The 16,659-nt window shown below is 38.6% G+C and overlaps 1 protein-coding gene across 1 annotated transcript; it reads left to right on the top strand.

The window, feature by feature from the left end:
- The first annotated feature begins 600 nt into the window (after positions 1-600).
- On the top strand, positions 601-15,869 carry LOC120575570 (aromatic-L-amino-acid decarboxylase-like). The gene is made up of 14 exons (XM_039826350.1): positions 601-699; positions 1,758-1,965; positions 3,185-3,298; positions 3,400-3,519; positions 5,177-5,311; positions 6,215-6,358; positions 6,978-7,044; positions 7,847-7,941; positions 9,301-9,368; positions 11,160-11,242; positions 12,987-13,006; positions 13,112-13,210; positions 13,933-14,034; positions 15,276-15,869. Exons 2-14 carry the CDS (start codon positions 1,765-1,767, stop codon positions 15,474-15,476), a joined length of 1,449 nt encoding a protein of 482 aa, XP_039682284.1. The 5' UTR covers positions 601-699; positions 1,758-1,764; the 3' UTR covers positions 15,477-15,869.
- Positions 15,870-16,659: the final 790 nt, after the last annotated feature.

Here is a 16,659-nt window from a genome sequence, read left to right as displayed (position 1 = left end):
TATAACATGATATTTTCATGTTTTTACAAGATATTTTCACGTCATAACAAGATATTTTCTTGTATAACACAATATGTTCATGTTTTTACAAGATATTTTCACATTTTAACAAGATATTTTCACGTTATAACAAGACATTTTCTTGTATAACACAATATTTTCATGTTTTTACAAGACATTTTCACGTCATAACAAGATATTTTCTTGTATAACACAATATGTTCATGTTTTTACAAGATATTTTCACATTTTAACAAGATATTTTCACGTTATAACAAGACATTTTCTTGTATAACACAATCTTTTCATGTTTTTACAAGATATTTTCACATTTTAACAAGATATTTTCACGTTATAACAAGATATTTTCTTGTATAACACAATATTTTCATGTTTTTACAAGATATTTTCACATTTTAACAAGATATTTTCAACGTATTACAACATACAAAAGTTATAACGAAAAAGTAATAAAGAAATAATTTCTTGTATTGGCCATGAGCCCCGTTCCCATTGGCTGGTTCAGCGGCTGACGGTGTAGTGGGGGTGGTTAATGGCAAGATAAAAGGAGCAATTGTCTCTTGTCCTGCTTACACACACAATCACACTCACCACCTGCCTGTCGGTCTCTCCATCTATTTGTTTGTGGACGCTAAAGACGACGAGAAGATCCACCATCTGAAGCTCTTGTTTGAAAATGTAAGTATGCACACACAGGCACACAAAAACATGACTAATCCTATTTAAGATAAGGTTAAGGGCTCTGCTTCTCAACAAGGGAAAGAGACATGCTGGGTAAACACACGTTGAATGACAAGGAACTAGTGTAGAACCAGGAGCAATGTTCATACGCTATGTTGTGCCATTTGAATATGCACTATGCCAGTAATTTGTATGGCAATATTGTTTCAATACATTCTAATTAATTAGAATGTAGTGCTGCAATAGCTTCATTCTATAATGTATGTCTTGTTCCTGTTTTGCACTTAACAAATAGGCTCATAAATGTTGCTGTATCTTTTCCTTAATCATTAATTTGTACCTCGATGTTGACGAGGTTTTATGAAACTGTCCTTTTGCACGTTGCATTATGAGAGAATGAGTTTTTAACGGTCTATACAGACTCTCAACTTGTTTTAGATGTAGAAATGTTTTTTGCTATCAAGCTTTTCTAATCCTGCAAGTCCATAAAGTGAAAAGAAACTAACCTATGATAAGACTGGCTAAATGTACTTCTGTTGAGCCAGACTAGGTCAGGGTCTCCCGCAGAAAATTTGTTAGTTGAGGTGGTAGGGTGGGGTTTGCCGTCAGATGGGAGGGGTTACTACAGACTCCGTACTAAATTGAACAATTATTTATTAAACAATCTCCACCGCATGTAAAAACTGATTATTTTCCAATTCATGGCACGTTTTTTTTTGGACAATGTAGTTAAGGCGGCAGGCGTGTGTTGCTTAGGCGGCCGCCTTAGCTGCAAAGTGCTGCGGGAAACCCTGCTAGTTCATCCATGGTTAAAGTCTTTTTTGGAGTGATAATTATCAAACACACAAGTCCTCACTTGGCATCGTTTTATTTGTATTTATTTTCATGACAAAAACAATATGCAACACATAAATGTGGCCGTTACCATGTTATCAGTTATCAGTTGGCATCATGATGCAACTCTTTCCTACCAGCGAGATCAAAGGTTACACACATTTTATGTAAGAAATCATGAAAAAGGTTGAGGTATGAAGTGTTTGTGTTCTGTATTCCAGTGGTGCCATGGATGCAGCAGAGTTTCGACGCAGAGGGAAGGAGATGGTAGACTACGTGGCCAACTACCTGGCGAACATCGAACAGCGGCCGGTCTACTCCGACGTGAAACCGGGGTATCTTCGTTCCCTGATCCCCACTGAAGCCCCACTGGAGCCTGAGAATTATGAAGATGTTATTAAAGATGTGGAGAGGGTCATAATGCCAGGGGTGAGCGTATACTTTTGTGGATGTTTTGATGCACACAATGGCGTTGTAGATGCACAGTTTCTCTTGTGCTCTTCTGACAGTGCAACTCCTTCAGATAAGTGTAGAGAAAATTAGCTCGGCTTGGTGAAATAAGGCAACTTTGTATTTAAAACGTATTACTCTCTAGAAAGACACCACAATGGCACAACAAAATGATTGCTGCATACAACAACGATGCCGCAGTGAAGGAATATGAACGATATTGAAGGGATTTTAAGAACGGCAACACACAGAGACCTGAAGGTGAGGGACGTCAGGTTTATCCCGGAAATGTACTTCCGTTGATCCAGACTACTCAAAAGTGCTTTATAAGTCAGTACACAGTACTGAAAAAAGCATGCTCTGAGAATTCGATCGCATTGTGTAAACAGGTTTGCGTCACAACCAAAAACAACAGCAGTGTATTTCACATACTAATTCTGTTGTTGCTAAAGAAGTGCCAGTCAGTGAACACCGGCTGTGGAGAGTGAGGAGAATCTTTCACTATTACTAAAACTGTAATAAAGTAATCAATAATTTTGGCAACCCTTTGTTCCGATTGACAAAATAAGGTTGTTTTAAAGCAGGGGTGTCACGATTTCGATTCGAAATCGAAAAACAATCAAAATGAGCTTTCAATTTCGATCATCGAAATCGAAAGCAGGATCGGCGATTCAGACTCAGTATATCTTTTTCTCTTCACCCTACTTGCGAGCATCCGAAGGGAAAAAAAAAACACACATAGACGATACAGTGTAGCTTCCTGGCGGAAGCATGCAGCTAAAGACACGGGGTAAAGTTAGCTTATCGGTAGCCTGCACCTGCACTTTTCCAAACTCCATAGCCAGTGCCGGAGTCGGAGATGACAACAGAACTGGAAAATCCTCCTGCGTGAGACAAAATTTTGCCTTCCCCGTGAGTTATGTAGAAAACAAACGGAAAACATGTGTGGCACGGGACTTCATGGTGCATTCAGGTGCACCTTGTAAACTCTGAGAAACTCAAACTGTTGCTGTAAACCCTTCTGCCATATAGTGGCTCTTATTGTGGCATAGCCATCAGTGCTGGAAAAATATTATAAATATTTAAATCGAAAATTGAATTGAATCGTGATCTCAAAATCTAAAGTCAAATCGAATCGTGGATTTAGAGAATTGTGACATCCATATTTTAAAGTATTGCTTGTTTTCTGTTTTTCCAGGTCACCCACTGGCACAGCCCATACTTTTATGCCTACTTTCCAACTGCTAGCTCTTACCCTGCCATGTTGGCCGACATGCTGTGTGGAGCCATTGGCGGAATGGGATTCACCTGGGTAACAAACACTTTGCTGTGTCTCCGTATCTGACTCTGTACTTTATTTATTTATACACAAACAGAACTTTTGAGATTAGTATTTTGGGTATGTGTTTCCAGGCTTCCAGCCCAGTCTGTACAGAGCTGGAGATAGTGATGTTAGATTGGCTGGGGAAGATGCTGAAGCTGCCTGAGCATTTTATAGCCGGGACTCATGGCCAAGGAGGAGGTGTAATTCAGGTGGGTGTCTTTGTGTCTTTATGCCTCCCCGCAAGCAGTCCAAGGAGTCAAACCCACTTCTGCTAACATACGTACCGTATCCTCTTCTGTGGTTTGAAACATTTGTAAAGCCAATTTTATAGACTTATATGAACTAGGACTCACAACTGAGTGCCCCAAAAACAATATTCATCAGCTGTTGATATAATAAGTAACTTTTTACTTTATTTCCAACATCGGTTCATCCATGGTGAAGTCTTTTTTGGATTGGTAATACATTAATAAACATGCAGGTCCGCACTTGGTTTCATTTTATTTTGTAATTTTTAAATGTGGGGGTGACAAAGATCAGAGATATCAGTTGGCAACATGCTGTACATGTAAAGCTGGTTAATAAGTGATCAACTCATTCCTACCAGTGAGATCAAAGGTTACGTGTGTGTGTGTGTGTGTGTGTGTGTGTGTGTGTGTGTGTGTGTGTGTGTGTGTGTGTGTGTGTGTGTGTGTGTGTGTGTGTGTGTGTGTGGCCTAAATTTTACTTTTTTGGCGACCAGCCACTGTGGCAGGTGGATTTTAAAATCCACTACACACACAGGCTTTTTACCAGCCAATATTTTTGACATCATAAAGATGAAATACAGGAAATGCACAAGAATCGCTCATGAACTTAAGAATACACATTTAAGTGATTTCAAGTTATTAACAAAATCAATACTGCACTATATAAAACAATATAAATAGAACTATAAAACAATATTGCACTGCAGTACATTTGTTCTGTACTGCTGTCGTAGATCAGCCACTCACAAGAATAGACCATGCAGTTTCTGAACCATGGTTTGAGTCATATCTACATAAGTTCACAAGATCATTTTGAACAGCCTATTGTAACAAATCAGAGTTGCTTGCTTCCTGAAATACTCTATGTATTTGATATTTTCGATTTTTTTAAATACATGCCATACAAGTATCTTACAAGAAAATTAACTTGGTAGAAGTCAAAGTCGCCTTTTAGGATATTACTTGAGTAAACGTCTTGAAATATCTGGCATTTACTGTATGAAAAGTAATTTTCTGATATTATATTAACTTAATTATTAGAAGTAAAAGTAAAAACCTTTGATTGTGAACTTTATTGTTGCTTCCTTAAGGAGTAATGAAGATGCTTAGGGGAAATGTAGTGGACTAAAAGTATTCATTTTATTTAGGAAATGTAATGGAGTAAAAGTAAAAGTTTTCAGAAATATAAATAACAAAGTAAAGTACAGATACCTGAACATTTTTATTTAAGTACAGTAGGGGGTTGGTTTTAGGAAGGAGGAACAATTGAGCATATGATAGTTTTAATTGTAAATTAGGTGTGACTGTGGTTGTAAATTTGTATATTTTAATGTTTTGTATTTCACTTGCATGGCATTTTTATTGTGTTAATGACCTGTTAAGGGACTACAGGCGGAAAATAGCACTTGTGCTACAACCTGGCACAATGCATCGCCCCTTGTTCTTATACAAGGTTAATGTGAACTTGTGCATTGTCCCTGTTTAAATAAAATTTATCTGAACAAAGTATTTGTAATTAGTTACATTACAACACTGATACAAGCAACATTCAAGTTTGTTTTGTATCCACAACAGTGGAGAGGCATTGCTTTACAAGTTCCCTCTTATTCTCCAACAGGGCACAGCCAGTGAGGCAACCCTGATGTCAGTGCTCGCTGCCCGCTGTAAAGCAATCCAACAAGTCCAGGCTTCCAACCCTGGACAATCAGAGGCTGAAATCCTCCCCAAACTGGTGGCGTACACCTCAGAGCAGGTTAGAACAAAAAGATAAATATTTCCAATTTTATGTATGTCCTATTTAATGCAGAACTTTACCCACACATCTGTGCTAAGCTAGGCTAGCGGTGGGTGCATCAGACAGAGTTACGACACGCACGGAGATGAGAAGGGTATGTATGGACTTGTCTAACTCTGGGGGATACGGTGAATAAGCTGAAGTCCCAATAAGTCGCCGTGTTCCTTTAACTATTTCAGTTAAAAAAGGCATACTTAGGCTTACTCAACAACTTGGCCATGTGAACTCAGATCATTAAAGGTAACATCAGCAACAGTGAAATAGTTTTCCAGTGATTTATTGAGACGGAGGCATTAGGTCTGATCAGGTTTAATACCAAGCTGACTCTGTGATTGGGTTAGGGAGTCGCCTGAGGGCCACACAGACCTTTACAGGGAGAGCAGTGTATTTAGTTTCTACTTAAGAACACCGTTCTAATATATCTGTGTTTACATGTCTAAAGTATATATGCATTTCGGTTTTCATAGTAATCTATTGTAGATGATCAGAAATATATCATTGATCATTCAATCTCTGAGGTCGGTGCAGACTCTTATTTCCCAGCAGTATTTTTTTTTTTTAATATGAGTATTTGCTAAAATTTGACAAAAAAGTCCTGACCATAATTTAAATGTTGTTTCACATTAAAAACTTACATTTTATGGTTTAAGGTTTGATAAGGTTTGACATGAACACTATCCCACCCTAACTAACAAATTCTAACAAATAATTTCACCATATAAAATCATACAGTATCCATGAATATAAAATTAGCCATTAAGATTAATCTTCTTACCGAAAGCGGGAGGCGATTTAATCCTGCATTCTGACAACTTGCTTAAATTGCGTTTCTCAGAAATGTTGCATATATTCCCTCATAAGGCTCATTGCTCAGTGGAGCGGGCTTCTCTGATTGGAGGAGTAATGATGAGGAAGGTTCCTACAGACGACAATTATGCTGTCAGAGGGGGCATGTTTAAGAAGATGCTGGAGGAGGACAAAGCAGCTGGACTCATCCCTTTCTATGTAAGAAAAAATAGCATCCATCCATCAAACCATCACAGTGGTAACACACAGACAGACAAATACATGTCCAACATTAGATATTGTAAATGTTTCCATTGAGTTACACGCATCTGTTATGCAATCTATATAATGCAATCATATAATATATATATATATAATCATATAATGCAATCATAGCAATCTATGTATGTACATTTTATACAACCACCTACACAACCGCTCACTTAACAGCTACAATGATAGAACGTGTGTGATGCCGCTGTGCACACCCCGAGGCTTCTGCTGAAGGATAACCTTGTTAGTGCTGAACCTAATGCATGTCTATCTGGTTAAGGACAATAATCCCTGTCTCAGCTGGACCCACAGATCACTATCAGGGAACAATATCCAGGAGGCTGCAATAGTCGTGCAGTTCTGAATAGTCTGTGTATCGAAAGTGATATCCAGATCTAAGTTTGAATAAAAAAATGACATCTGTGTCTGCTTGTATTAAAGCGATATGTTACAGTGGCTGTAATGACAATGACATAAAACTGTCATTGTTGTGACAGTGAAAATAGAAAAATGGCATGGCTTACAAAGCACTTCAGGGTGTTAGTAATTTGTCTATGTCTTTCAGTTGTGTGCGACCCTCGGCACGACGCCCTCATGTGGTTTTGATCACATCACCGAGCTGGGGCCCATATGTGAGTCTTCTGTCGCATCAACACACACTAGAGATTTATATATATTTTGTTTTACAACAAGAAAAGGATTGTAAAGCCCTATTGGCTTTATTAGCTGTACAACAAACACTTTGTTCTCACATTATACGGCTGATGCTATCCTGTTGTATGTCGATTTTAAGCCTGAGGAGACTGATACACTGACTTGTTTTTCTCAATTGTCTAACTGCTAAGGACTGGATGGAAAATAACTTTGAACAACTCAACGCAGATAAGACTTTGGTCTGTTGTATCATTATCATTCACGGTTTTATATCATCTCGGCTAGACTCCTACGATTCCTTCAGCATATCATCCCTGGAGCATCTACAACTGATCATCAAAACGATTAATTTTAAGGTTCTTATTCTGATATATGGAGCCTTGAAAGATCAGGCTTTGTGTCCTTGTCTGTAAAAGGTGTTATTTTATTATTATTTAGGAAGGACGAGGATGCTAGGAAGGGAAATCCAAATCAAGAGGGAGACAGGGAGTGTGAAAGAAACTGCAATGTCCTGCAACCACGTATTCCACTTGAGTGTGTGTGATTGAGAAACAACAAAAAAGGATGCATTCAGTCAGTTTTCCAAATATCCAGTATTAACTTCCTTCAGTATTCAGCATTAACGATTCCTCAATTATACCCAGCAAAAAAATAACTTCAATTAATGGATTAATGTGTTAATATATGTATTTGAAATGCATGCATCATAGTTTTAAATCTTGATTGACCAAAGTAATTATTTTACAGATGTTAACCTCTATGTTTTCTTTTCTGTTCTAGGTAATAAGGAAAATATGTGGATGCACATTGATGCAGCGTATGCAGGGAGTGCGTTCATCTGTCCAGAATTTAGGCCTTTGTTGAATGGCGTTGAGGTGTGTACAAATATGCAAGTTCATAAAGTGCATAAACACTACAACATGGTAGGATTTCAACCTTGATCGTGGTGGTCAAAAAATTGATCAAAAACATGCACTTGGTTTCATTTTTATTTTTATTTTTTTAAATGTGGGGGTGACAAACATGTAAATCTGGTTAATGATAAGTGATCAACTCATTCCTACCAGTGAGATCAAAGGTTACGCTTGTGTGTGTGTGTGTGTGTGTGTGTGTGTGTGTGTGTGTGTGTGTGTGTGTGTGTGTGTGTGTGTGTGTGTGTGTGTGTGTGTGTGTGTTTGTCTTTATTACATTATGGGGTCCGCAATCTGATAGCACAGTCTCTTGGTCCACCTGCATGGATACATGTTGCTGGTGAATGACAAGACAACCCATGGGCATACTAAATAATACAGCCAAAATTGTTATTTGATACGCACCCTAATATGTAAAGGCGGAGGCTATTTTATTCACTTTAAACATCAGATGAAGTGATTATTTTCTCTAATACAGATGATGCTGAATCATTAATTAATTAATCAAGACAAAAAAATTATGATATCCAATGTATTTTTTCCATGTGTCCGCTATGTTAGCGATTATAATCATGACCTTGATTGTTAAATTGCTTGTCGGATAGTAATTCACCCACTACAACTAACACAGCGATTTGTGTGTGAATTGATATTAGGCTAATATTGTAGATCTCCCTTTGTGCGCCTAAAAATGATCTTATATCTGTTTTTCTTATCCCTGTCATTTTATCTGGCCAACAACACAACGCGATAGCTGTTTAGATGTGAGTTAGGTTCCTACAGTAGGTTCACCAAGCGGTCATATTATAATTATTAAATTATCTTGCGTCGTTTCGTCTTGGGCAGAAAAGTATATTACAAAAGATAGCCCACAATCAGATGAGAACAAATTAGGAAAGGTTAGTCTCTCTTTGAATAAACCTTACCAGGAAATGCTTATTTTCCTTAAGCTGTGCAAGATGTCGGCTGGATGTTTTCCTCTTTTGTATTTCTAATAAATTGTGCCTGTAGTTCAGATCATTTTGTTGGTGAAAAGGTTGTTTCTGCATTAGTAATGGTAAATACATTTGTATTATTGTGAGTGTTTTGGGCGACACATTTTTGTGTTTCTTATGTTACATGAAAAATGAAATCCTATGACCAATTCTTATTTCATTTCACTCCGGGCTTATATCTTCCCAAAAATATCCAGCAGTATAATATATGCAGACCTTTCTGAAAGCCACTGATATTTAATAAAATCGTGAATTGATGAATTGTCAATGTTATTAAATGCATCAATGCATCTTGATAAAAAAAAATTTTCTCTTCTTTCTTTTAAAGTTTGCAGACTCTTTCAACTTCAACCCACACAAATGGCTTTTAACCAACTTTGACTGCTCCACAATGTGGTAAGTTATGCGTGTCAATATACTGTGTGACACAAAGACCTGTTTAACAAAAGGAGAGTTAGTCTATCAATGTTTTTCTAGCACCTTCTGTCTTTTGTAATTTATCAGAAGATTAACCATTTACCTCAGAGTGACTCATGGTCACATAAAGATGAGTCATCCATTTAACCCAAATTTGACCCGTTTTCAATTTTTTTTATAACAGAAATATGGGTTTCTTTCAACCAAATTGCCCAAAAATGTCATGGATGTATGGAAACCATACAACATTCTTTGCAGTTAACATTAATGGTTACTTCCAATGAATTTTGGGTGTTTAATTCAATTTTATAGCACCAAAAGAGTTTTAAAACAGTATCCTGACTAAATTTTGACATAAATCTGTCTGTGATCCACTCAACATCCTCTGATCTTAAATATTAGTCAAAACAATTCATAATTTCAGCTTTTTTTAAACTAGAAAATGAAGGATAAAATGTCATTTAAATTAGGTTGATTGACCATGAATTTACAAAACATTTTGAAAAAAGTGACAAAAGCATTTTAAAAAGCGCCAAACGCATCCAAAAACAGCAACAAAAACGTTGGCAAAAGCGCCAAAAAATAAAAAGGACAAGTTTATGGTCGACGTTAAGACAACGCAAGGGTTAAAACTGATATCCATCTACACGTCAATCATTTGCATAGGATAAATAGAACTACGCCTCCCATCTGCCCCTTCTGTCAGCAGCAAACAAAAGGAGCCATGCTCTGCACAAGATGGAAACAGATATGTCAAACCTTACCATGTGTTCTTAATACCTTTTTCCATCACCTCTGGCTCAGTCTGTCACTCAGCACTAGTCTCGCATTGCCAGACCTAGCTCGCTAGATATCTCTGGCTACACTGTTTATCTATTTGAATGCCTTTATTGTCATTGTACTTTACAATACAGCGAAATTAGGAGAGCTACTCCACTGGGTGCATACAATAAATACAATAAATAATCCTTACAGGACATATGAAACAGAATAAAAACAGTGAAAGAGCAATGATCAGATAAATGCAAGTATGGAAGTGCAGGAGGTGACAGTGAGTGACTGGGTTTGTCTAACTACATTTGTTTAGGGAAACTAGTGCATTTGGGAAGAAGCTATTTTTAAATCTGGTGCTGCTGGATTGTATAGGCCTATAACGCCTACCAAGAGGGTAACAATTGAAACAGGTGGTGGCCAGGATGAGTATTTTCCTTGATGATGTTCTTGGCTCTTGAGAGAGTGTGGCTGAGTGCAATATCTGACAGGGATCAGATCATTTTTTTCTGCAATCTTGATAATTCTCTGCAGAGCCTTTTTGTCTGCAGCGGAACACCCAGCAAACCACACAGAGATGCAGTATGAAAGGATGCTCTCAATGGTGGATCTGTAAAAGGACACCAGCAGCTTCGCATTCATGTTGTTTTTCCTGAGTATCCTCAGGAAGTGAAGGCGCTGCTGCTGTGCTATTCTGGGATAGTGAGAAAAACGCTCTGGCTTGTGTGATCTTAACCAATCACAATTGTCCTGGGCTTTAAACCAGAGTCACTGACATGATACCTGTGCCGTCAGTTTATTATTTTGCACATTATATTTTGCAAGTAAACTCTTTTTTTGTGTCGTTCTGAAGGGAAATTCAAAAAGGCTCAACTGGAAAAGTATTAAGGGAAATGTCACAGTTCAAGGTGTTTTACAACGTGTGAATCTAAAAGATTTTTTGCATTATTAAATAGTGCTGTAAAGATTTTGTTGCTGCTTGTCAACACCTATCAACAGGGTGAAGAATAGAGACGACATCATTGGAGTCTTCAAGAACAGTGATCAACCGTTCTACCTGAAACACGAACACCAGGAGTCAGGTATAGAGTAAATTCACTTAAAGTATTTGAATCGGTGATCCCGGATCAGGTTGGATGAACCTGGGGTCTACGGCTTATCATGACAACAATGTTAAACTGTTGTGATCATGTTTACTGTTCACATTGTGAGGAAGGTGGTTAGTGTGCCAATATCCACACATTTCCGATTCAACGATAACTGCTGAAGCCTCGCATCAACATCTTAAAGGGGAACTATGCCGTTTTTTTAGCTTAATTTACCTTAACTGAACAGCTTCGGAGTCATTGGAATGGTTACATGACTTTTTTCGGTTTGAATGGTGGTCATGTCGCTCCCCTCTAGCGCCTGTGAGCGGAAAAACCACCCTTGCAACTTTGGGCCGGCGAGCCGGCGGCCTCAGCGTCAGGAAGTATCATGTGATATCAGGTCTCGTGATGTATCAAATTGCTTCACGGCACTGCACACATCCAGGAACCGGCTAGCTATAAGAACAAGGCAGCGATGGAGTTTTTCATACTATCGTCATGGCTGAGCCGGCAAAAAAAGAAGCAGAAAGCTAGGAAAGCATTTTCAGGCACAGAGAAAGAGAAAACTGCAGACTGACCGAGAGAGGAGTCAGACAGAAGTAAACATAGGAGCTGCCAAATATCTATTCTGAAGCTGTAGGGGGATCTCTATAGAGAAACCTGTAGGGGGGCTCTATAGAGAAATCTGCCAGCAAAAATCAAAGAAATGGCCCAAACTACATAGCGCCCCTTTAAAATGTAATGTAGTGTGTAGCCTAAACAAGATGATTACAGGCATGAAGATGACTGAGTGACAACCAGACAGGTGTGTGTTTTTCTATGTTGGTGAGTTTTAGACCTTAACCCTACTGTTGGCCTCGGGTCAAATTTGACCCATTTTCAAAACGTTCCTATATCAGAAATTCGGGTTTCTTCCAACCAAATAGTGTCAAAAATGTCGGAAAAAGCTTCCAAAACATGCGGGGAAAAAAACAACTAAAACGTAAAGTAAAGGGCAGAAAAAAATCAATAAAAACATCTGAAAAAGTGACAAAATATGTCGGAAAAGAATCGAAAATGCCGGGAAAGTGACAAACATAAAAAAAAAGTGACAAAACAACAGGAAAAGCAAGTGTTGAAAAAAAGACGACCAAAACGTTTTTTGACGTCGTTTTTGACGTCGTTTTTGACGTCGTTTTGACGTTTTTTTTTAACGTTGACTCAGAAAAACCAAAAGTTGCATGGTCGACAGGACACAAGGGTTAAGGTTTAAGGTTTTTGACTTGATTTTTAGAGTTTTCGGGTATCCATTCTGTCAACAAGAGTGACAGTAAACTGAATATCTTTGAGTTGTGGACAAAACAAGACATTTGAGGACGTCGTCTTGGGCTTTGGAAAACATTGATCCACATTTTTCCCCATTTTCTGACATTTTAGAGAGCAAACAACTAATCAATTCATCGAGAAAATAATCCACAGATCGACGATGGAAATAATCTTTACTTGCATCCCTAAGTGGAAGGCAATCCCAAATACATCAGCTTTACAATAGATCATTTTCTGAAGCTTATAATGTTCAATGTCAGAGTTATGTTGATTCAACTTTATCGGAGAAATTGCTTTTGTTTTTGTATGATAATGTATTAGATCTGACGAGATGGCACACTGACCCTAAAATAGTTTGAAAAAGCGGAATTAACAATATTAGCGTGTGATGTGACATTTTTAACTGATTTCTTCTGATTTTTTCTTTCAACAGGGCTGGTCACAGACTATAGGGTGAGATGAATCATTATTCATTTAAATTTTTTCAAGAAATCAGATAATTACAGTTAGCACCAAACTCCAAGAGGTTAAAGCTACAACCACTCCTCTCTCCTGCAGAATTGGCAGATTCCACACGGAAGAAGATTTCGCTCACTAAAGCTGTGGTTTGTCTTCCGTATGTATGGAATCCAAGGCCTGCAGGCTCATATACGCAAGGTAGGAGACACATTACAAGTTATACAGCAGTCTAGTGTTTTATTTGGTGTTAAAAGTCTGATGGAAGGTAGGAGACCAACTGCATGATCCACTATGTCTCTTTGCCCTTAAATTCCTGGTTAAAATTCAAATAATTTCTCTCTGATAGAGTTCATTTAAAAGTCCCATATTGTGAGACTTCCATGTCTTTTTTTATTATGAAGCAGGTCGAGGTTATTCATAAATACTGTGAAAGTATCAAAATGCTCAATCCACAGAGAAATGCTCACAGCCCGTATTCAGAAATTGTGCCTTTAAACTAGCTGTCCATACAGCTATGGTTGTAATGTCACAACTGCACTACATATACTTTATGTAGAAAGTGCCGCTACAGTGCTGTAACAGTCAATCCCCGGCTGCAATGACGGTGCAGAGACGCAGAGTACACAGATGCGAAAGACCCAGAAACACTGACCAATCTCACATTAAAGCATGCACACATGTTCTAGTAGAAACACAAAACTAGTATGAACCTGAAAATGAGCATGATATGGGACCTTTAAAGTCAGTTCATAGATGTTGTTGATCCATGACTTTTACAATAGTAATATGACACGTTCATGACAGTGTCATGTCACAGTTATGACAGTGTCATGTCACGATTATGTCAATACCTTCAAGTAAAGTGTTACCAAAAACATATTTAAATTCTACTTTAAATCTACTTTTTTTTCTCTTTACAGCAAGTGGCCCTGGCCAAAGAGTTTGAAAGTCTGGTGCGAGCAGACAAGAGGTTCGAGATCTGTGCCGAGGTCATCATGGGACTGGTCTGCTTCAGGCTCAAGGTAACCATATCCAACGTTATAGAACTACGATTACTTGATAAATCCAGTGTGGTCTTTATACGAAATTTCAATACCCAGTCAAATGAGCACATCAATCCCAACGGAGGGAGCCACGACCAATCCAGATCAGGGTTAGCAAACACAAAGCCAGCCATAAATAAGCAGTGAAAAAGGATTTTTAGTATCTAAAACTGAATAAAACAAACTGAAACTACATAATTAGGCCAAAGAAACCCACCAGAAAAATGAAATGAAATTCTTTTGGGGTTTTTTACAGAAAGAGAACAGACTTAACATTGGCACTCCAGGAGATGGCTCTATGCCCACAATTATGTCCTATCAGACATAAAAGCAGTGCAGAGATTAAACATCAAATACCCTTGCTATTTCTACAGTTCTCCAACTATCTCTCCGACTATCCAAACTTTAATCTTTAATCTCTGCACTGCTTTTGGGTCTGATAGGAAGTAATTGTAGGCGTAGAGCCATCTAGCTGGGTTTGTGTTTACTAACCCTGATCTGGATTGGTTGGGGCTCCCTCCATTGGGATTGATGTGCTAATTGGGGATGATTTACCCCACCTGTGCAGTATTGATTGTATAATTAAACCCACCTGTGTGTGGAGTATTGTTTGCATTTGCCTGTGCACACGCTGAGGAAGGGCGCTGCCCGAAACGTCAATAAACTCAAATTGGAGTGCTGTCCTATAGTAGCTTCATTCATGATTAATCACGTTTAGGATTCAGCACCCAGCACCCAGCATTCAAAGCTTTATTTTCGGAGTGTTGCATACATACATGACATTGACAGTTCTTTCTTGTTGTTGGTTACATAACAATACCCTTAGTGAATTTATGTAATATATAATATAATATTGTTTAAAAACCAAAATGGTCACAAAACTCTTCTTTTTATTTCTCGTTTTCCCCCCTTTAAATAAGAGGAATAAAAAAAATATTTATGAGAAATAAAAATACATAAATAACAAAAAAATAAGAACTTACTCATACATACATAGGTAAACACGTATTTGAATAGGTAGAAAAAAAGATATAAAACTATATATATATATATTTGTGTGTTTAAAGGAAATTAAATATTAATTTCACATCTTCACCATCATTCAATGAATATATGTAACCTATAGTATACGTATAGTGTCTAGTAGGCAAGACCAAAATCCTGTTTTTTGTGGATCCAAACAACATGAGCTTTATTTCGTCCTTGCCCCCTCCTCTCAGGGCTCCAATCAGCTGACTGAGCTCCTGCTTAAAAGGATCACCGAGAGCAGAGAGATCCACCTGGTGCCCTGCCAGCTCTCCGGCTGCTTTGTCCTGCGCTTCGCCATCTGCGCACGCACCACCGACTCAAAACACATCCAACAGGCGTGGCGGCACATCACGCAGCTGACCTTTGAGATCTTGCAGGAGCCCAATCATTAACCAGAAGGCTTGAAAGAGGCTGTCCACTCTGATGCTACAAATGATGGGCCAAAGTTAAGGCTGAGATTCTAAGGCTACATTTACATTGCCACGTTTTGGTTTTAAAAACGAATATGTTTTACGCCTCGTATTCACACTGCTCTGGCACTTCAGAGCCTCTAAAGCGGAGCCATTTCAAAACACTTCTGACCCCGTTTTGGTTTGGAATCTGCGTGGTTGTTGTTCAGTCTCAACGGCCGCAAACGGAGACCTTTGGCAACACCGACAATGTTTCGCCGCCTGATTGGGTCACAACGTCTCATTCTCTGAGACTAAGCTACTAACGTTACCATGGCAACTACCAGTAAACGAGAATGTTGATGAGATATTTTGGTTTGGGCGTGTTAGTTTAAAGGTCCCATGGCATGAACATTTCACTTTATGAGTTTTTTTAACATTAATATGCGTTCCCCCAGCCTGCCTATGGTCCCCCAGTGGCTAGAAATGGTGATAGGTGTAAACCGAGCCCTGGGTATCCTGCTCTGCCTTTGAGAAAATGAAAGCTCAGATGGGCCAATCTGGAGTCTTACCTTTATGAGGTCATAAGGGGAAAGGTTACCTCCCCTTTTTCTGCTTTGCCCGCCCAGAGAATTTGGCCCGCCCATGAGAGAGAGACATCATGGCTTGCAAACAAGCAAAGCATGGCAGTTGGTCAAGGCCACACCCCCACCCTCCACCTTGTCCCCCCCTCTCTCCTCCTCAATAGCTACAGACACAGAAATTGCACATCCTAAGGAAAGCTCATTGTGGGACTGTTCTAGTGGCTGTAATTCTGCACCAAGGCTGAATTTCGGGAAAGAGACTTCAGATACAGTGTTAGGGGACCACTGAGGCCTATATAAAAGAGACTTCAGATACAGTATTAGGGGACCACTAAGGCCTATATAAAAGAGACTTCAGATACAGTATTAGGGGACCACTAAGGTCTATATAAAAGAGACTTCAGATACAGTATTAGGGGACCACTGAGGCCTATATAAAAGCATCCAAAAAGCAGCATGTCATAGGACCTTTAAATGGAGATTAGTTCTTCTATTGGAGCTAAAAACACTTGTGTGCACGGAGATCGCTTTTGGCTCAAAACTCCGCTTAGAAACCAAAACGTAGCAATGTAAAGTAAATGTAGCCTAAGATTCTGATTTTA

This window comes from Perca fluviatilis, chromosome 16 (assembly GCF_010015445.1).
Source record: "Perca fluviatilis chromosome 16, GENO_Pfluv_1.0, whole genome shotgun sequence".
Lineage (NCBI taxonomy): Eukaryota > Metazoa > Chordata > Actinopteri > Perciformes > Percidae > Perca > Perca fluviatilis.
The sequence above is the reverse complement of the archived record's forward strand: the minus strand, read 5'-3'. Positions and strand labels throughout refer to the sequence as shown.